The 22,970-nt window shown below is 44.4% G+C and overlaps 1 protein-coding gene across 1 annotated transcript in view; it reads right to left on the reverse strand.

The window, feature by feature from the left end:
* LOC310864012 (CXADR-like membrane protein) overlaps nucleotides 1-22,970 on the reverse strand; it is a gene marked incomplete at its 5' end in the record, with an annotated part of 43,732 nt that overhangs the window by 1,952 nt on the left and 18,810 nt on the right. Inside the window, 4 exons of the mRNA XM_083772544.1 lie at nucleotides 1,716-1,857; nucleotides 5,078-5,200; nucleotides 9,313-9,480; nucleotides 18,784-18,988. Of these exons, the coding sequence (XP_083628670.1) occupies nucleotides 1,716-1,857; nucleotides 5,078-5,200; nucleotides 9,313-9,480; nucleotides 18,784-18,988 (638 nt within the window). The remainder of the gene's footprint in view (nucleotides 1-1,715; nucleotides 1,858-5,077; nucleotides 5,201-9,312; nucleotides 9,481-18,783; nucleotides 18,989-22,970) is intronic.

The following is a 22,970-nucleotide window of genomic DNA, read 5'->3' on the forward strand; positions in this document are numbered from 1 at the left end:
GAACCCGCGGCACACCGCGACTGGATCACCAGTCCGGTGCCCAGACCGTTACGCTACGGCCTGGGCCCTCATATCAGTCTTAACCGGCCATTGTAAGTCGGTTTCACAGTGTTTTCGTTTCGGCGGCAGTCATTTCACTTCCGCATTTCCTACTGGCCTACTCGCGGTAGGCAGTATGTGGAAATGTCCCTGCATTGCATGGTCCAGATAAGAACATACTGGTGATTATCAGTTGATAGATTTGATAGATTCAAAGACATGTTCACTGAGTAAAGGCCTCTGAAAGGACCAGTTGATACTGTAGGAAAGGTAATGCCACAGAAAGGGAAATGGAAAATGGATAGATAGAAGCCAGACAATCACAATGACACAACTGTCCTGCACATGTGGGCGCAAACACGCACACGCAAGCTTGAAAATAAATGGTCATAAATGTGTGTGTTTAGACACACTCACACTCACATGCAGTAAATGTGTCTTTAGACACACTCACACACACATACAGTAACAAACCAAAAAGCCGTATATCATTATAACATATGGGGGCGACAAATAAATAAAACCTTGCAGACCGAAAATAGAAAAGTCTAATCCTGCGCACCATGCACGAGTGCACCTGCAAAGGTACAGTGGCTCCTGGGAAATAAAAGGCAATCTAAAAACAGGTGCCTTGCTCTCGTGCTGCTTCTAAATCCAGACCCATTACGTAATCCCTCCCCGCAGCGTAATGCATTACCTCGCCCAGTGGTTGGAGCGCCTAAAAAGAAAAGAAACGAAGAACGGGCTCTGTGCATTTTGAACATTGTACAAAAACAGGAAACAGCTCATCACCGTGCATGCAATATTTACATGCAGCCCGTCGCCATAGACTGCACTGTATTATTCATGGTAGCGTTAGCCAATAAGCAGCTACGCCGCCTCAATGTCACCATAAAGATTGTTGTCACTTTAACAAGTGTCATTAGCTGCTGGGTCTGGGGATTACTGTGCGCTACGCTAGCTGACTGCACAGCGGGGTGTAGACTCATCCCTGTGATCTTCATACCTACGTTCCAATAACACACACACACACACACACACACACACACATGCGTGTGCACACGCGTGCACACACACATGCACAAATATACACACCCACACACAATAGGTGTGTGTACATGCACACACAAAAGTACTGAGACATGTACGTCACATACACATCCGTGCATGCGCAAGTGTGAACATGCACGCACACACGCACACACGCACGCGCACACACACACACACAAACACACATGCACACACGTGCAAATATACACACCCACACACATGCACACAAACACACACACAGTGTGACAGGGATGGCAGTGAGGTGTGAAAGGGAGGCTCTTAGAAGATAATCGATACTGCACTTGACCTTGCGGGGGTTTATTTTTAGAGCCACCCATGCAGGGAGAGACAGACGGCCAGGCAGCAAAGCACACGCAAGCAAAGCCACCCAGACACACGCACACATACAGAGATGTACAGTATATATGAGCACATGCACACACACACACACACACACACACACACACACACACACACACACACACACACACACACACAATGCCCACAGGTCTGCTTGCTCGTCAGTTGCGTTTTGACGCACACACAGTGTACACAGGGGGAGAATAGTGGTGCTTTGGAAAAGGCAGGATGGAGAGACAAGGTGGAACAGAGGAACCGTGACCCACCGGATTTCATTCGGAGTCTCTTCTTCCTCATACTTCTTCTTTTCTTTCTTTCGGAACACCAGCCAGATGATTATTATGACAATGAGGACGGCCAGAGATATTCCCACCACCGCGCCTGCTACCTTACCCACGTCTTTCACATCTGTGGGGGAGAGAGAGAGGGAGAGAGAGAGAGAGAGAGAGAGAGAGAAAGGGTGTTAGCCTAGTCTCTCTTTTCTCCCAACATATTTCTCATGGTAATGTCCCTTTCTATCGGTGGTATGCGCATGGCGGTGATGTGATACGACATTTGGGCTGTGCACGAGAGACCGAGCCGGACAGAGAAGAGAGAATGAGCAGAAAGAGAATGTGTAACAGCATTATAGACCGGGTGCACCATTAGGAACACCTGTCCTGTTCAGGAAATCATCTGACCAGGTGAATATGGGTCGAGACTCCAGAGAACGACTCCTTGCTATTTCAAGGAGTGAATCTTCGTGAATTATGCATGGGAAAAAAGTCAGGAAGACTCAGGAAGAAGCAAACCCTGATGAAATGTATTGCTTCAAGCAGACACACTTCTTTCTACCGGGTTTTGTACAAGTGTGGCGTAGGGGATCATTTGATTCTTAGTACAGAAAGTCTTCCTTATCATTTCCACACATTATTGACTCCAAATTGTGTTGTGTGAGCAGGGTGTAATGTGAGGGTATTGGAAAGCTCGCTGTGCAGAATAGATTATACAAAGTGCAAGCTCCACAACTTGCTAAGGGATTGTACAATACAATCTGAAAAAATGGTTGCTTGAAAACCAAAGCTGCAAACATTCATGATTATTTTAGGTGTATTTCTTTTTTATGCTGTGTTCCCTATGTAATGTTATGTAAAAGTATTCCACTGTCTGTTTTTCCGTTTTGTGTTTCCAGTGAGGACTGCGGTTGAAAATTAGCAACTGTGCTATATCCGGTGTATTTACATCCATGTGGCGTCCATTAATATGCATTGTCCTGTCCAAATAAACACATAAAGTAAACTAGGACTGTCACGATTACACATTTAAGTTGACGATTAATTGTCACACAAATAATTGCAATTAACCGATTCCACGCTGTTACCATATAGGCGGGATCGTGAGGCCAGTGCCAGTGAAATGCGCGACATAAGCAAAGAAGAAGAGCCACATCCGCCCTCCATATCTGTAGTCTGGCCTCACTCTAGGCTGTGTACCAACGCACGGACAATTCATTTCCTTAGCGTGAGTTCGGATTAATGTTTAATAAGGTCCCAAACATGGTACTTTATCCCATTTTGAGCAACAAAAACCCCACCAATAACCCAGTGCACGTGTACCGTGAATTATCATGTAGGCTGTTTCTACAATGGGAGGCCTGCGGAGGCTAGCAACGGAAGCTAACGGAAGCGAAATAAAGGTACCAATAATATTATTTATATGTACGACTTAATTGTTCGTTCGTTTTTGTGTTTAACATTTGAACAGAATACCCATTTAATTTATCTGTTTATAGTCAATAATAATTTTATGCTCTCAAGAGTTAATTATTGTTACAATTCTGCATTACTTATTTTACAATGTTATTTTGATAATGTTTTCCCGTTATCACTCCTATGGTACCGCATCAATACAGCTTGGAATTGTGGACAAAATCTTATCTAGCGATAATAAAATATCTATATTTAGTTTTGGGTGTGAGAGGCTAAATCTCATCAAATAGGGGTCCATGACTCAAATGCAGAATAAATAATGGACCTTGATAGGAAAAAGTTTGAAAACCACCGCTACAGGAAATACAGTACAAGTTACGGATTGCGTCTTTTAGCGCCAGCCACAGTATCAGACCATTATTTCTGCTGATCTGCAAGAAGTGTCATTTTCCCCAACAGCTCACCTCACCTCACCCTGTCCCCTAGCTGCCACTGACCAGCTCACCTCACTCTGTCCCTTAGATGCCACACCTCACCTCACTCTGTCCCTTAGATGCCACACCTCACCTCACTCTGTCCCCTAGCTCAGCTCACCTCACCCTGTCCCCTACTGTAGCTGCCACCTCACCTCACCCTGTCCCCTAGCTCAGCTCACCTCACCCTGTCCCCTACTGTAGCTGCCACCTCACCTCACCCTGTCCCCTACTGTAGCTGCCACCTCACCTCACCCTGTCCCCTAGCTGCCACACCTCACCTCACCTCACCCTGTCCCCTAGCTGCCACCTCACCTCACCTCACCCTGTCCCCTACTGTAGCTGCCACCTCACCTCACCCTGTCCCCTAGCTGCCACCTCACCTCACCCTGTCCCCTACTGTAGCTGCCACCTCACCTCACCCTGTCCCCTAGCTGCCACACCTCACCTCACCTCACCTCGTCCCCTAGCTGCCACACCTCACCTCACCTCACCCTGTCCCCTAGCTGCCACACCTCACCTCACCTCACCCTGTCCCCTAGCTGCCACACCTCACCTCACCTCGTCCCCTAGCTGCCACCTCACCTCACCTCACCCTGTCCCCTAGCTGCCACCTCACCTCACCTCACCCTGTCCCCTAGCTGCCACACCTCACCTCACCCTGTCCCCTAGCTGCCACCTCACCTCACCTCACCCTGTCCCCTAGCTGCCACACCTCACCTCACCTCACCCTGTCCCCTAGCTGCCACCTCACCTCACCTCACCCTGTCCCCTAGCTGCCACACCTCACCTCACCCTGTCCCCTAGCTGCCACCTCACCTCACCTCACCCTGTCCCCTAGCTGCCACACCTCACCTCACCTCACCCTGTCCCCTAGCTGCCACACCTCACCTCACCTCACCCTGTCCCCTAGCTGCCACACCTCACCTCACCTCACCCTGTCCCCTAGCTGCCACACCTCACCTCACCTCACCCTGTCCCCTAGCTGCCACTGACCGACACCCTGAAAAGTCTGGAAATCTATTACCATGACATTGAAACATAGCTGTCGCAGACGAGGTGGTGACCGAGTGGTGACGGTTTGAGGATTTGCTGTGTTCCCTGGTGCCGTAGCAGCAGCAGTGTCTCTCTCTCTCTGTGTGTGTGTGTGTGTGTGTGTGTGTGTGTGTGTGTGTGTGTGCGTGTGTGTTTGGGGTGGGTGGGTTATGTGGAAAGGCAGTGAGGGGGTTAATAACAGTATTTTCAGCTGAGGGTGGTAGAAACTACATCCATCAATCAATGTGGCAGCTTCAATGTGGAACCCCCCCCCCCCCCACACACACACACACACACACACACACCCTTTAAACCAACACACACACACACACACACACACAAACAAACACACACACACACACACACACACACACACACACACACACGAACACAACGAACACGTAGACGTGGACGTAGAATACGCACACTCACGTTGCATGGTGACCTCGACGACGCAGTTCTCCTCTCCCACATCGTTGCTGGCCGTGCACCTGTAAACACCTGTGCTGTCCATGGTGAGGTTCCTCAGGGTCACCAGCTCGGGGTTCTTCAGATCTGCATGGGAAGACAAATGGATTTCACTTTAGAGAGTATGGAGGAACGGAATGACAGACAGCGCCGAGCTGCTTAAAAAAACACACCTGGGCGTCGTTGGGTACAGTGTGTTTGCACACTATTCCCGCAGTTTTGAGGGGCACTAGACCCTCCTTATATACAGCTTTTGTCCCCGCACGTCTCAATATTTGCCATTGATAATGAAAGGAGAAATTAGGTAAAATGTCCGCCAGATATGACGTAAATTTGTGGCAACGCGAAGCGCCCCTCACTTCACACGGGTGTGATTTTTATTATCTACTCCCTGTCTCACACAGGTGGATGGTTGGTGTAAAAGTGCCAGACAGACAGAGAATTTATGGCAAATATAAATTTATAGTCACAGAAGGCAAGGGAGACAGGCGAGTAGGAAAAAGCTCTTAAGATGGAGATGAAGACAGAAGATGGAGAGAGAGAGAGAGAGAGAGAGAGAGAGAGAGAGAGAGAGAGAAGCCGAGGTAGAGAAATTAATGTGTGAGACGGGAAACAGAAAGAAGGAAATGGGAACTGGAGAGAGCAAGCCAGGGAATAAGGCATAAAAGCCCTGTTTTATGTATTATACAAATACAGTGCAGCACAAATTGCCCTGCTCCGTAAGCGCAAATTGCGCTCGTGAGGTGCCTGGAATTAACATCTGATTTACCGAAGCAGGATCTAATTACACAATCAGCGCATGGGACCGCCTTCTAGTCGCACTCAGCATTTGAAAGAGAGCTTAAAAGCTGCAGTGCACTGGAGGAATACGGAGCCCTCAACCAGATCTTCATTCTGCATTGATGAAATGTAACTGAACACCAACAGCAACTCCAAGTGATGTATTTTTCATTTCAGGATATGGTGATTTCCACTGCAGATACAATAAAATTGTTCATTGCAAATGTATTCCTGTTTAGTGAACTTAGTGATCTTTGAATCTTGTTTTTATCATTCACATTCAAGACGGTGTGTGCTGTGATATCCCAGGTGTGTCTCTAGCTTGTATTATTTATACGGATGCCACATCCAATCCAACGTTATTCATAGAGCACATTTAAAAACAACAGAGTTGACCAAAGTGCTTAGTACACATAGTGCACATAGTATAGGCTAGTGAACACAGAGCTTGACTAGTTCTGGGCTCAGTGGGCTGTCATGGGAACAGTGCAGCATGTTCTTCAAGTAATTATTGTGCATTAATCTGCTTAATCTTTAGGCTGCATTTTGATTATGTCTTGATTATCTCTGCACGTCTTTGAGAGCAATCTGTCTCCTATCTGCATTTACTGACACAGCAAGCTTCTCATTATATCCTCCCATTAGATGCATATGCATAAAGGAGAGAGGCACACTTTATGATGGCAACAAAAGTGCATTTAAAAGGTTGGTGCTCCTGAATGAGACAAATGAGTTCCTAGGCACAAAATGCCTAGTAAAGCGGGCCCTGAGAGAGAGAGAGAGAGAGAGAGAGAGAGAGAGAGAGAGAGAGAGAGAGAGAGAGAGAGAATACACACACACGCACGCATGAGAGAGCTAGAGAGAGAGAGAGAGAGAGAGAGAGAGAGACAATGATGGAATGTTGATTTAGGAGGAGAGGAGCCCCGTATCGCGCGGAGCAGGGAGTTTGTTTGAGACAGGGATGGAGCCGCATGGCCTCATGGGACGCTCAGTCATCCGTAGCGGCGACAGGCACGTGGTATTACCTTTCAACAGACCCCATGAATAATGGCTGCTGACGCCGTTGTGTTATCATCCAATGAAAACTAATTAGGCCGAACAGGTGTTGTTTCATAGAGGTCATTAATTTGAAGGTCTTTCTGTCTGGACATGTGCCGTCAAGCATTGTGGACAGACAGGAGACTGAGACAAGATTAGACAAAAACTTTTGACATTAAGGTTAGAGGATCTTTGTTTTTTTTTAAGACGGAAAAGTAGAAGCATTTGCCTTTACCAGCCCCAGTGCAGATTCTGCATTGTGATTTAAAAATAATAATAATCAGACCTGTCTGAACTGAGCTGTGTGTGTACTGTGTGTGTGTGCTGTGTGTGTACTGTACTCTGTACTGTACGTGCCAGTATTGTTCTAGTTATAGTGGTCAGTGTGAAGCTCAACAGCGGTGCTGAAGCCCTGTAGGCTGCTCAACAGTGCCACCCGGGGTGCCCTGGCAGTGTTGCAGCTGTCCGTCCTCTGATAACATAAGGACATACACACAAAGCTGTGCATTAGAGTGGCTGGCACCACTCAAACATGTCAATCCTCATACCATCCGCATGTGTCAAAGAGACCGTGGGCCTTTTCGGCTCACTAATCAAAAGTCGAAAGTTGAAATATAAATAACTCCATTACTATAGTATATACTGTAGGGTTCCATTTTCCATAAACCCTTTATCCCTAAACTTCTTTGCCTTCTTTTTTTTTTACTATTTTGAAAAACAATTTTGAATAGATCAACTAGCCAATCTACATTGACATGCTGTGAGCTTGTAGACTGGCCATTTTAACTATTGAAAAATGTTTAGCAAAATAGTAAAAAAAAAAAAAGGCAAAGAAGTTTAGGGATAAGGGGTTTAGCGGTGACGAAAATGGAGCCCTATAGAGTTGTTTGGTTGTGCTTAGTGGTTATAAATAAAGCATGCAGGAGGTGGTAAAGAAAAAGCATGATTGGGATGGAGGCCTATAGCCTACCTCAAGGCCACTGCCAATCCAATGTTATTAGGAAGCAAGACGGTGCTAACACTTTGCAGTTTTGTTCTGCGAGATAATTACTGAGGAGACTTCACGGACTAATGAAGAGATCAGATAGAGCGCAGTGCGGATATAATTCATGCTAACATGACACATGTAGCATGAGGATGTCTCCTCAGAGTACTAAAGTCATCCAAGGACTGTAGAATCGTACAATCCAGACGATATGTTTTAGTGTCGGGAGGATAAACGTACAATCCAGGCATGAAGTTTCCGGGACAATTCAGGTACTTTAATGAGATAGTTTAGTTGCCTTGTACTTACATACCTATGGAGTTAACATTATATTACTGTAAGTGTGGTTAGAATATTCAAATATGGTATGTCTTCCCTGTGTATTTCCTACTAGGCTGAGGAATAAATCCCACCCTTTTCACATTGGCATGTTATAGCGCCACCAACAGATAGATTTTTGCAAAACACATTTTTGGAACAAAATGCCACAAATCGAAGGCATAAGAAGAAATGTCTCCCTTTTCACATTGGCTTATTATAGCGCCAGCAGGAGGCCACAATAACCTCACCTGTGCCCCGAGGAGCACTTTTTCTAGTTTCCTCTCAAATTGGGGAAAACAGGGGGAGACACATTAGAAAGGTTAGACTTATGACTCTGCAAGTATGTCATGGGAAATTAAAAACTTCCCCCACCCACTTCTAAAGTGCCCTTGAGCGAGGCACTAAACACTGGCTTGCTCCAGTGAACATGCTCAGCGGCCGACAGGGACTACAGATGAAATTTAGCTTTGGCTAACTCTGGCTCATTTACATTGAGGTGAAAACTCAACTCAAAAATGTTGATTAATGAGCTTTGTCCCTGTCAAATAAATAAATTAGAAAATGGTCTGTATGTACAGTATACTATACAGCCAAGCTCCCATCCCAGGTGTGAATGCCCTTTGAATTGAATTGAATTGAATGGGTGTAACTGTACTGTATGGATGTGAAGCAGGCTGTTGCTATAAAAAGAACATGCATGCTCAGCAAAGCCCTTCATAGAATAACAAAGAGTAACAAAAAGAAAAAAATATATATAGGGACGGCAGTGGCCCAAGGGTAGAGTGGCCGGGTAGAGTGGCTCCCCCAGAGTTAGTGTCGAAGTGTCCTTGAGCAAGACTCTGAACCCCTATTTGTCCCGAAGTGCAGGTTGGTCTCTTGCATGGTTTCCTCTGCCATCGGTGTATGCACGTGTGTGCGAATGGGTGAATGTAATGCACAATCTATGTAAAGCTCTTGGGATAAAAGCGCTATATAAATGCACCCTTTACCATTTATACTGTATAAACACAGGCATATAGAGATCACAGTTAAATCACATTTAACTCAAATCTGCATTGCTAGTGTCATTGCTTACCTATGAGTGCCAGGTTTGGCAGTTTGCCCAGACTCTTGCCCTTGTCCAGCACTCGCTCCCACTTGTAGTTGATGGGGTCCGAGCCGTCGCTGGACTTGCATCCCAGCTTGACGTCACTGCCCTCCAGAAGCTTGCCGTCCATCCAACACTTTGGCTTGGAGGGTTTTACTGTGGGAACAAGATCATGAAGAGTCAGAACCAGAATCATTCTGTCATCAGCATCATCAGCGATCTGTCATCGTCGGTAAGTACGGCGACTACAATCTGAATGATGTCATACTCAAGATTCAGAGCATATTCTGCCACACTTATAAGGGATTAAATTTACACTGATGTAATACAAGTGCAAGCAAGAGATTAGATCAAATAATTGTTATAAGATAACATCACTTTATTCATCCCTGGAGGCACAGGTAAGAGCAAATGTCAAAAGCAAACCAAGAGATATAAAATATAGTTTATATAGTATATTTCCACCCAAAGACATGTACAGTCTCACATTAAAGACATATATAATGTGTATGTTTGTGTATGTTTATCAACAATGAGTGTATGAATGCATGATATGTCAATAGCAAATCAACAAAAAATATATGAAGGAATAAATGCAGCCTATCAATAAATATAGACAATGTACATCTATCAAATGTATGTAATATATATATATGCAACAGTTATCCTAACTAGCATAATGTCAATGTTCGGTAATGTACATACATCCTAGTAGTCTGTCTCCAGAGACCAATTCATATGAATCATTATGAATGAAAAGAAACAAGTCTACTTTAGCTAGAGAAAGACGAGCCGAAACAACAAAACAACAAAAGAGACTGGATTCATGGGATGATTTATACATTTATGGATGTTTACTTTTGCGCTAGGTGATTTTATGAGGATATGGACATATTTTCTAGTAGTACAGGAATGCACCATAAGTCCACTAATTCAGTCTTGGCATCTGTTCATCATGTTGTTTGTTGATTACATTAACATAACTGCAAGGTGTTGTAGGTGTTCTATATCCACTGAATTGTGGTTAACAATGTTTTTGAATGGATTTATCTAGAGCCATATGAAATCCGTTTTATTATTTTCCCAATTCCGTTTTATTTTTTCCCAAATTCCGTTTTTTCCGTTTTAATATTTCTGAATTCGTTTTTTTGCTTTTTATGCAATTTCTTTACCGGGGAAAAAAAAGTGATCGACCGATATGGTTTTTGGCCGATATTTCCGATTACCGATTAGTGGAGAATCAAAAAGCCCAATATAACCAATATTAATTTAAGTAAAACTTTTTTTTTTACAGTAACATAAATTCTTTAAATGCATTGGAGAACATTTATTGCTTATAAAAAGTTAGTGCAAGAAGCACCAACATCGTTTTCAGTAACAATGCAATAATAATAATAGGCTGGTCAGGATGGGGGGAAAAAGTTGTCCTTAGAAAACATTCAGTTGACTCGCATGCATGCACGCACCCACGCGCACACACACACACACACACACACACACACACACACACACACACACACACAATCGGCTGCTGTAAGTTTGCAGCGTTAGCATAGGAGCTAGCGTTGCCTAATGTAGCCTTGTAGGTCTACCACTTACACCTTCTGTCCCTCTCAATGTGGATTTTATTTTTGTTAATGCAAGATGAAAACAGCAATGCTTATGGTTACAAGGTTAGTATTACTCCTAGACCTGGTCCTCTACTCCTCTCCCTCTCCCGCAGCCGAGCAGGCAGAGAGAGCGCTGAGCTCTGTCTACTCCTCCTCCGTGTGAGACACGCAGCTAAGCTATACATCTCCTTACAACCGTACTCTACCGGATTTTCAATGAGAGTAGAGTGGTTGTTGTACTTTTTTGCGCATTTATGACAAAATATAATAATCCGCCGTCTTCACTTGATGAACAAACCTGACCACTGAATCCCGAAAACTGAATTTCAGCCCAGATTAGGGCCAATTCCGCAATATTCCGCGTTTTATTCCAATTCCGTTTTTATTGGTCATTTCCGCGATTCCGTCCGCGATTCCGTTAACACGCGCCCCTCACTTCACACAAGTGTGATTTTTCTCTGTGACATGATGGGAACTATGCAAAAAACCCCTGTAAAACTGTGATGTGACAATATGATATGACGTAATACTAACTCCATAGACCGCCAACCGGCCTCCACCTACTATAATGACAATGGGTACTGCACTAAGGTTTTCCACTTATACGTACTATACAATGTGCAATTGTACTACAATGTGCAAGTACTATACAATGGGTACAATGGGTTGCATAACTGGAGGGGCATGTGCTCCCAAAGGGCATCGTTCCCAACGGGCATCCTTCCCAACAGGCATCAGCCTAGTAATGTAGATTCAAGTTATTACTTGAATTTATTAGGTTATCTAATAGCATATTATTCCCTGTCCAAATGTTGAACATGTGTTTTCCATCAGTAAAAGCAACACATACTCTCTCTCTCTCTCCCTCCTCTTTTTATGTCTCTGAACACAAACTTACATCCTGGCAAACACACTCCTATTTATATTGATTTATTCATCTCTCCATGTTTAAAAGATTTTTCATTTGATTTGATCTCATACAAAATTATGTATGATGTATGTATGTATGTATGATGGGATGGTTCTGTATACAGTGGGGATCTCATGTTTTTGTATCGTCTTGGTGTTATGTGCTATGTGTTGTTTTTATGTGGGTGTTGATGTTTGATGCGAATGCGCCGTGCCAGCATATACTTGTGCTTGATATGGCAGTGGTGTCAGATTACATACATGTATACATAGGGGCATTACCTTTAATCCTCACGAAACTAAAACATATTGCAAAGTAACCACAGTATACCGCTAATCAACTTTACAAATTACATATACATAGAGCACCTCTGTCGAGTGCCTGCTTGCTTGTAGGCACTACAGTACTTGCGTGCTCTGACACTCGACAAAGTGCAGTTCTAGTTATTCTTATTTCTCACGTCCTTTCAGATGGGCAGCGTGTGACGCAGAAGTCGTCGCCTGGATCAACGGCAGGTCTGCTCATGAGGAGCGTGAGCGCAACGCAAGCGTAAAAAAAACAAAAACAAAACACGAAACGATCATGCACGCAACAATTTAACGGGACCACACCCACATAAATACACTCGCTCTCGCCTTTGGACCACAAGTTCATGGGTTCGATCCCGGACACCGCCAACTCAGCGTATGAGTAGCACAGCAAGTCGTGCGGGAAGTACTGGGAGCTGATGGTAGGTGTAGGCGCTCCACCTCAGCAATCCATCTCCCAGGGGTGTAAAGTGCTATGGCATGGTGCTCAGTAAGGGAGGTAATGAGAAGGAGCAGAAACTTAGAAAGACTGTCAGGGTCACTTAGGTCTAAAATACAGCAGGAGCACACACCATGGAATGTCCTGTGCGTAAACACTAGACAACACACACAACACAAGCAATCACAGACACATATGCACGCACACATACCCTCACACACTCCACACCAACACACACACACACACACACACACACACACACACACACACACACACACACACACACACACACACACACACACACACACACACACAGACTGTCTTATGCCAGGCCAGCCGCCAGCTCGACTGCCAAGCCATTATCTTAGCGCGGGGGGAGAGCGGGAGAAAAATGCAAATGTCCGGCTCTCTCAAAATCGAAAGTGTCACCGCAAAGCTGAGGGCAATTTGTAAAAATCGAGACACTAACTCACTGAAATGTCTTTGTGGAGGGAGTGGGTGGAGACGTGAGGGAGAGAGTGAGAGGATTAAGAGACTGTTCCGTTAGAGAGAACCAATAAGCGTGCGTTTGGACTAATCTCCCATGATGTTTTAATACATCGCTTCACTTTCTGACATTGAGAACAATCACGCACTCCTCCCACCGGACGACACGGCACGGCCCTTTGTTGTAGTGCTGTTACTTCCTCTCTCTCTCTCTCTCTCTCTCTCTCTCTCTCTCTCTCTCTCTCTCTGTCTCTCTCTCTCTCTCTCTCTCTCTCTCTCTCTCTCTCTGTCTCTGTCTCTCTCTCTCCTGTCCTTCAAGGTCGTTGGTTGCTTTGACGTGTGCTGCAGAGACAGAGACACGTTTGTGTTTGTTTTTAACCACTGAGCCAGTTAAAACTACTAAGCATAGCTGATCATAAATAATAAAAAAATAAAAAAATGCAAAAATGCTGCAGAAAAACGGCAAGTGCCAATGGTGATTTTTTTCCCCGGTGGTTTGACAATACTCCAAGCAGGTTTCGTCACGGATTGCCCAGAGTAGACAGGGATGGCTTAAGACAACAGGCGTAAATTGAAAACAGATCAGTGAGAAAATTGAATTAACCTAAGTAGCTTATCCGTGGTTGATTCGACGCCCGGAAACTTTCCTCATTGTCATTGAGGAATGCACACGCCGGACATGAAAGTTAAACGTGAAAGATTGTATTTATTTGGCAGTGCGGCTTTGCTCCCGTTGATGTTCCAGAACAAGTCTCACAAGTCCACAACCAGTCTAAATAACTAACCAGTTACAAATTTCTTTTATGTTTTGATTACGGTAGATTATGGTTTTAAGTGTTTGTGTTGTTATTGTTGTTTTTTCCCTTACTTAGTTTGTTGGTATTCCCCTTGAGTTTTGTTTGTAGACTAGAGACCATCGCCAGAGAGTCGTGAGAGAGAGCTGAGACGTACAGTTCAACTTCAAACCTGACAGATTTGCACCTGCTATTGGTTGCTGCTCAAAGGGGAAGTTGTGTATACAAAGTAGTTTCCGGAGTAGTAAAGACCTCCTTCTGCTTATCACAGCCACTCGCCGCTCACTCACTCCTTATCAACATCACCTGCCTTCTATTATCACTCGTCCAATCCCCGTCACAATCGCCACCTTATAAATACACCTGCTAGCTGTCACTTACCTGTTCTTACTACCTATACGTGGTCTTGAACAATCCATTCAAGACCACCCCTACCACCTCCATCTCTTCATTCTCCCCATTCCTACTCTTTTCTCCTTCTCTCCCCCGGCCTGAGTCTCACCCTACCTGGGTTGAGTGTGTTCCCCATCCAATAGTCATCAATCCCTTTTTGTTCAATCAAAAACGTTAATCTTTTTTTTTAAAGAGCTTCTAAACCAGTATCACGTTTGTGAGCTAGCTCACCTTATTCCTCTAGCCGGCGTATTACAATGTGAGATTGCCTACAAATACATTAGTCTGTTCAATTTTACAACATGCAGGGGGTGATAATGATCCTCCGCAGACAACCGCAAAGATAATTCCTTTCTTTCTCTTTTTCTTTGAGCAACTGAATTCATTAACCAGAACCAAAATTCTATTTTTAGATGTGAGGTGGTGCCGCTGCCTTGCACGGAATGATGGGTATATTCTACAGAACTTATATTGAGCACTGCAGGGTGGTTGGGATTTCCATTCCCTGTGTTACTCAGAGGCTATATAAGTCATTAAGTACTATTGAATGATTGTTTTGGTTTAGATCACTGTTTTATACATTTTCAAACAAACAAATGAATAAAAAAAGAAAAATAGGTAGTGAAAATAGCCGATCTACAAGCTAACAACGCGGCGCAAAGCAGCACGTTGTTAGCTTGTAGAGCGGCTATTTTCACTAGTTTGGGTCCAAGGCAAACGTTTTTTTATGGTCTCGACCTGAAACGTTTGGGAACCACTGGTTTAGATCATTCTATTCCCATTGTTAAAAGCCATAAAGGATCCCTGGCTAATATGCCTTAACCCATTCTGACCTGAGATCAGATTCTAAAAATGTCTTCTACAACCTGACAGTTTTCTGAAAAAGCTATGTTTCTATGTCAGTCATTATTCGATTTTTAAAAAATAGCTTTTTTCAAAAATATTTTTCAATAGCTAAAGCATGTAACACCAAAAGGGGTTCCCGCCCAAAGTAATTATACTTGCCCTCTACAACTAAAATTAAAACATAAAAACACCTTCAATATTGTATTTCCTTCATAAATAGAGAATATTTCACTCAATAGGAACTGCTCAGATGCCCATATGGTCTAGCCCTATGGAATGTATGGAACGCATAATTATGCTAATAAAAAACAACTTAATACTTCTTAAGGATAATATGAGCATCAAAGCAATATTTTGAATACTTTTGATTGCATGTGCATTCCATAGATTCCATAGGGCTAGGCATAGACATATGACATCATCAACTTGCGACGGGAGCAGTTCCTATTGAGTGAAAGATTCTTTATTTATGAAAGAAATTAAATATTTAAGGTGCTTTTATTTTATTCTTTTAGTTTAGGCCTAGGGATCCTTTTAAATGGTGTTTGCTGTTGTGTGCAAACAGTGCAGTATGCTACAAGGTGCTATGGATGGAGAATCTGTAAACAGTGCGGTACGCTACAAGGTGCTATGGATGGTAGAATCTGTAAACAGTGCGGTACGCTACAAGGTGCTATGGATGGTAGAATCTGTGAAACAGTGCAATAAGCTACAAGGTGCTATGGATGGTAGAATCTGTGCAAACAGTGCAATAAGCTACAAGGTGCTATGGATGGTAGAATCTGTGAAACAGTGCAGTACGCTACAAGGTGCTATGGATGGTAGAATCTGTGCAAACAGTGCAATAAGCTACAAGGTGCTATGGATGGTAGAATCTGTGCAAACAGTGCAATAAGCTACAAGGTGCTATGGATGGTAGAATCTGTGCAAACAGTGCAGTACGCTACAAGGTGCTATGGATGGTAGAATCTGTGAAACAGTGCAATAAGCTACAAGGTGCTATGGATGGTAGAATCTGTCCAAACAGTGCAGTACGCTACAAGGTGCTATGGATGGTAGAATCTGTGCAAACAGTGCAGTACGCTACAAGGTGCTATGGATGGTAGAATCTGTGAAACAGTGCAATAAGCTACAAGGTGCTATGGATGGTAGAATCTGTGCAAACAGTGCAATAAGCTACAAGGTGCTATGGATGGTAGAATCTGTCCAAACAGTGCAATAAGCTACAAGGTGCTATGGATGGTAGAATCTGTCCAAACAGTGCAGTACGCTACAAGGTGCTATGGATGGTAGAATCTGTCCAAACAGTGCAGTACGCTACAAGGTGCTATGGATGGTAGAATCTGTGCAAACAGTGCAGTACGCTACAAGGTGCTATGGATGGTAGAATCTGTCCAAACAGTGCAGTACGCTACAAGGTGCTATGGATGGTAGAATCTGTCCAAACAGTGCAATAAGCTACAAGGTGCTATGGATGGTAGAATCTGTCCAAACAGTGCAATAAGCTACAAGGTGCTATGGATGGTAGAATCTGTCCAAACAGTGCAGTAAGCTACAAGGTGCTATGGATGGTAGAATCTGTCCAAACAGTGCAATAAGCTACAAGGTGCTATGGATGGTAGAATCTGTGCAAACAGTGCAGTACGCTACAAGGTGCTATGGATGGTAGAATCTGTGAAACAGTGCAATAAGCTACAAGGTGCTATGGATGGTAGAATCTGTCCAAACAGTGCAGTACGCTACAAGGTGCTATGGATGGTAGAATCTGTCCAAACAGTGCAGTACGCTACAAGGTGCTATGGATGGTAGAATCTGTCCAAACAGTGCAGTACGCTACAAGGTGCTATGGATGGTAGAATCTGTGCAAACAGTGCAGTACGCTACAAGGTGCTATGGATGGTAGAATCTGTGAAACAGTGCAATAAGCTACAAGGTGCTATGGATGGTAGAATCTGTGCAAACAGTGCAATAAGCTACAAGGTGCTATGGATGGTAGAATCTGTGAAACAGTGCAATAAGCTACAAGGTGCTATGGATGGTAGAATCTGTGAAACAGTGCAATAAGCTACAAGGTGCTATGGATGGTAGAATCTGTGCAAACAGTGCAATAAGCTACAAGGTGCTATGGATGGTAGAATCTGTCCAAACAGTGCAGTAAGCTACAAGGTGCTATGGATGGTAGAATCTGTGCAAACAGTGCAATAAGCTACAAGGTGCTATGGATGGTAGAATCTGTCCAAACAGTGCAATAAGCTACAAGGTGCTATGGATGGTAGAATCTGTCCAAACAGTGCAGTACGCTACAAGGTGCTATGGATGGTAGAATCTGTGCAAACAGTGCAGTACGCTACAAGGTGCTATGGATGGTAGAATCTGTGAAACAGTGCAATAAGCTACAAGGTGCTATGGATGGTAGAATCTGTCCAAACAGTGCAGTACGCTACAAGGTGCTATGGATGGTAGAATCTGTCCAAACAGTGCAGTACGCTACAAGGTGCTATGGATGGTAGAATCTGTCCAAACAGTGCAGTACGCTACAAGGTGCTATGGATGGTAGAATCTGTGCAAACAGTGCAGTACGCTACAAGGTGCTATGGATGGTAGAATCTGTGAAACAGTGCAATAAGCTACAAGGTGCTATGGATGGTAGAATCTGTGCAAACAGTGCAATAAGCTACAAGGTGCTATGGATGGTAGAATCTGTGAAACAGTGCAATAAGCTACAAGGTGCTATGGATGGTAGAATCTGTGAAACAGTGCAATAAGCTACAAGGTGCTATGGATGGTAGAATCTGTGCAAACAGTGCAATAAGCTACAAGGTGCTATGGATGGTAGAATCTGTCCAAACAGTGCAGTAAGCTACAAGGTGCTATGGATGGTAGAATCTGTGCAAACAGTGCAATAAGCTACAAGGTGCTATGGATGGTAGAATCTGTCCAAACAGTGCAATAAGCTACAAGGTGCTATGGATGGTAGAATCTGTCCAAACAGTGCAGTACGCTACAAGGTGCTATGGATGGTAGAATCTGTCCAAACAGTGCAGTACGCTACAAGGTGCTATGGATGGTAGAATCTGTGCAAACAGTGCAGTACGCTACAAGGTGCTATGGATGGTAGAATCTGTGCAAACAGTGCAATAAGCTACAAGGTGCTATGGATGGTAGAATCTGTGCGACGGTCATGCTATGTTAATAAATCATTTCTATGGTCTACTCTACAACATGACCTAGCCACCACCGCATTTCTCCGGTCTCACCTCATCAAGAAACCAATCCAAAAAAAAAAAAAAAACAGCATGACCCAAATCAAATCACGCCGTCTGAATCAAATAGAATCATTAGATCAGTCGGCATGACAGAGGAAATGTGCCAGGCTAATGATTCCCTGATTAGCTCCTGTGTGTGTGTGTGTGTGTGTGTGTGTGTGTGCGTGCGTGCGTTCGTGCGTGCTCATGCATGTGAATGTGCACACGTGTCTGCCTCCAGTGTCTTATTAGTTTGTCTATATGAGTGAATCTGTACACGCATTTCTGTAAATATACATGCACGTCCGTGTTTGTGCATGCTCGTGCGTGGCGTGGGTGCATGTGTGCGTGCGTGCGTGCGTGCGTGTGTGTGTGTGTGTGCGCGTGCGTGTGTGTGTGTGTGTGTGTGTGTGTGCGTGCACACTCACCCAGCACAATGAGGTTGACCTGGCTCCAGTGATATTTCCCCCCAGTCTTCACCTTGCAGTAGTACTCCCCAGAGTCGGTGAGCAGCAGGTCGCTGATCATCAGCGAGGCGTCGCCGTTCAGATACTCCCCGGCGAACGACAGGCGGCTGGCCTCCGCGCCCGTCGCCTCGTTGGTGTACACCTGACCCCCGAAGAACGTGATGATCTGGAGGGAGGGAGGGGTTACCTTTACTTTAGTCCATTTAAACAGATTCTACTAAATGCATTCTGAATCTTGACAGTTTTCTGAAAAACCTATGTTTCTATATCAGTTGTTCAGAGACTATTTCATGTCAATGACCCCAAAATAACAGTAGTGGGTCGCACTTTAATGTCAAGGACCCCACAAATGATTATGTATTTGGCCACCAACCCCCATCTGAACATATGTTGTTCCGGCCCCCCCAACAAGCTACTGTACAAGCTCGTGGCAGGGCTTGTAGATCTTTTATCTTTCAATAGCTAAAGTATAACATAATGCTTAAAACACCAAAAGGGGTTCCCACGTTTGATCCGCCCTGAATGTGATGTTCACCTTTTTTCCCAAATCTTTTTATCCATGTAGTCGTCGTGCCAATTCTAAATCCCCCCCCCATATAGAGCCTGTCACTGGTGATCCCTGCTAATTTTGGCAGCGGTTTCGGATGTTATCAGAAGATTTAATAGCCATCATCAGTCCTTATCAAGACCATGCAATGGCGCCATTATAGCCATTTCCTACATATTGACGTTATGGCCTATCCGGACCATATTATGCACCATTTGACAAACACTATTATGCCCAGGGTTTCGCCATGTCTCCTGTTTGTTGACAAATGAATGCTTCATTTGTTTTAGTGTTAAACTGAGTAGCCATTTTTACATGCTGCACACCTTCCTTCCCAATGAAAGTGTAATGAGGTCATGAGGTCTGATAGTGACAGTATAGTGTTTAGTATTACTGAAACTACTGGTTGATGATTAATAAAGTAATATTATTTTTCCCACCGATGACCTTTTGCAATGGTGAAAAAAACGATGTAAAATATAGCTGCAAGCAGCGATACGGGGCCAGGCCATAAAAGCAATAAAGAAAAAAGCTATAAGCAATAAAATAAGCCATAGAATCACTTGAGAGAAAGAAGACCACGCAATTAACACATTTTGACCTGAGATCAGATTCTAAAAATGTCTTCTACATCCTGACAGTTTTCTGAAAAAGCTATGTTTCTATGTTAGTCGTTCTTCGATTTTTCAAAAATAGCAGATCTACAAGCTCATAGCGCGCCACTCAGTGGCACGCTATGAGCTTGTAGATCTTTTTCCATAGCTAAAGCATAACATAATGCTAACACGGGCGGTGGTGGCTCAGGGGTAGAGTGCCTGGATGGTAACCGTAAGGTTGCCAGTTCAAACCCGGGCTCCCCCAGAGTTACTGTCGAAGTGTCCTTGAGCAAGACACTGAACCCCTAATTGCTCCCGATGTGCTAGTTGGTGCCTTGCATGGTTTCCGCTGCCATCGGTGTATGAATGGGTGAATGTAATGCACAATCTCTGTAAAGCGCCTTGGATAAAGGCGCTATATAAATGCACCATTTACCATTTAACACCAAAAGGGGTTCCCGCCCCCAAAATGGGTTAACAAATGAGCAATTTCAATACAGGTTGGAGACTGGACATGGTGTCCCTTTTTTTGTCACACTGATTGGCTGAAGGGGTTGTCTGTCAAGTGTCAACGCTGTACTCCTGCAGCCAACCATGCGTTAGCAGGGTCTACAGACTCCACACACATTAATGGAAAACGATTTCAAGGGGGTTGTGGTTAGTGTGGATGATATGCTTTATCAATCCAATCTATGCAATCATATAATAATTTGGAGATCATTGGGAGATCTAAAGGTCAAAGGTCCGTTGACGAATGACTGTGAGCTTCAGTTCTTGACCGTTTCACCATGTGCCTCTACATATTAGTTTTGCAAAAACATAAAACCTTGGTGTAACTCAACATGTCCGGGTTCACAATGGGTCTCTATGGGCTGGCTACTAGAGTTATGCATGTCATAAAAACGTGTGCAAATGATTGCAGGAATGATGTACGATGTCCAAATTCTGCCCTTGTTCTCCTCCTCCCTCCCATTCTCACAATTAAGCTCCCTCTCTCACTTTTATGTCCCCCTCTTGTAACCCCCCTCCCCCCTCCTCTCTTTCTCTCTCTCAACACAAACAAACACAGCTGTCACAGTGGCCTATTACTCAGGGCTAGTGAGCACCTGCAGATGGGGACTGCTAAACGCTGGTGCCACAGTGTATCAGCGCCACACACACACACACGCACACGCACACGCACACGCACACGCACACACACACACACACACACACACACACACACACACACACACACACACACACACGCACGCACGCACGCACACACACACACACATACACACACACACACACACACACACACACACACACACACACACACACACACACATGGATGGGGCACCTGTGGTCACAGGTGACGACTGGCCATTTGCAAAGGCTACTGTAGTACAGTGCACACTCAGGAAAACACACGCGCACGCACACACACACACGTCCAGCCAACAACCTCTATAGTATCTTTCTAGACATAAAGGCACACACGCACAAACATGTGCCGCACAAGCACCGTCGCACGCACACGCACACCCGCACACACACACACACACACACACACACACACACACACACACACACACAGTGTACTACTAAGCTGTGCCGCTGCCACGGGCACACACACAGCGACATGCAGCCCTGGCACCTGCGCCGCACGGGGGGTACTGTTTTGCAATGCGTCAGCCTGTGGGCACACTTCTGTTGTTGCCTTCATGAATTTTGGATGTCGAGTGCAGTATATCCTACTCATGGCTGGTCAGGGCGTACGTGTTAGATTTGGTCTGCTTGTGGCTATACTGTACGTTATGGGCTTATTCTGAACATATGCTTGTGTGTGTGTGTGTGTGTGTGTGTGTGTGTGTGTGTGTGTGTGAGAGAGAGAGAGAGAGAGAGAGAGAGAGAGAGAGAGAGAGAGAGATGGCCTGTTAGGAAAGACAGCCCACAGCTGAGAGCTTCATTAGCATGTAACATATAGCCTAGTTTGTTGGTTCAGTGAGATATCATATCACTGAGGATATGCAGTCCAAGAACAATTATCTAGCATATATTTCGCTTTTATCATGTAGCATTAGCGTTAGCATGTTAGTCTGGGGTGACAGCCATGTTTCCTCTGGACATGCAGACCAGCGCGCCACTTAGCCTGTAGCCTGTGCACTTGTGCTAACAGAGGCTAAATGCCGACAAGCTGCACTCTTCCCTCTCACCACGGCCTTTGAGCGCCACGGAACAAAAGAGTGATTTATTCATTCCACCACGGGCACAGGCTCTTTTTTCCTAATCAAATTTTCAAATCGTTTGATTTTAATTAATGGCGCCGCCAATGTTATCTTCACCCGATAAATATTCAGCGCAACGTGCCGCCCGCCCCTCTCCCACCCCCCCAGAAGCATCAAAGCATTACACTTGTTTTCACCCTTATTTTCTTTAATTTAACTCCCTTCTGTTTCCTCTCCGTGTGCCTCTCCCTCTTCCCTCATTTTTCTTTCCTCCCACTGTTCATTATCCCAGACGCCAAGGAACAGATCGCTGCGCGCTAACAAATGAGTTCAAAAATAAAGGAAATGTACTTCTCTAGTGACAGAGAGCTTTCACAACAGCTGCTATAGCTGATTTAATCAGATTGCACGTAACTGTAATACAAAATAAGAAAAGGTTTAGCACTGGGAAGTGGCACGGAGACGTGGAGGAGACGGCTATAAAATAAGTAAGTAAAAAATGGCCAGAGGTTTATGATTACTGAGTGAATTTTGAAACAAGATTGTTCCTTTGAGAGCAGCAGTAAAACATGAGGCCTATAGGGCAAACTTAGGGCATTCAGTCAATAATAACCATTCTGGCTGCTGTTTAAAATCAATCAGCATCACTCAGACAGGGCAAGTTCCCAGGTTTTTTAATACCGTTAACATTTTGTTTAAGTCTCTCAGGGCAAACAGGGTGAAAGTAATTCCCCCTAAGTACAGTATTAAAATAGGCTAAAATTAATATTTCGATTTCAAAGGCCTGCACATTTC

The sequence above is a fragment of the Protomyctophum parallelum genome (genome assembly GCF_964188405.1).
Source record: "Protomyctophum parallelum genome assembly, chromosome: 9".
Taxonomy (NCBI): Eukaryota; Metazoa; Chordata; class Actinopteri; order Myctophiformes; family Myctophidae; genus Protomyctophum; species Protomyctophum parallelum.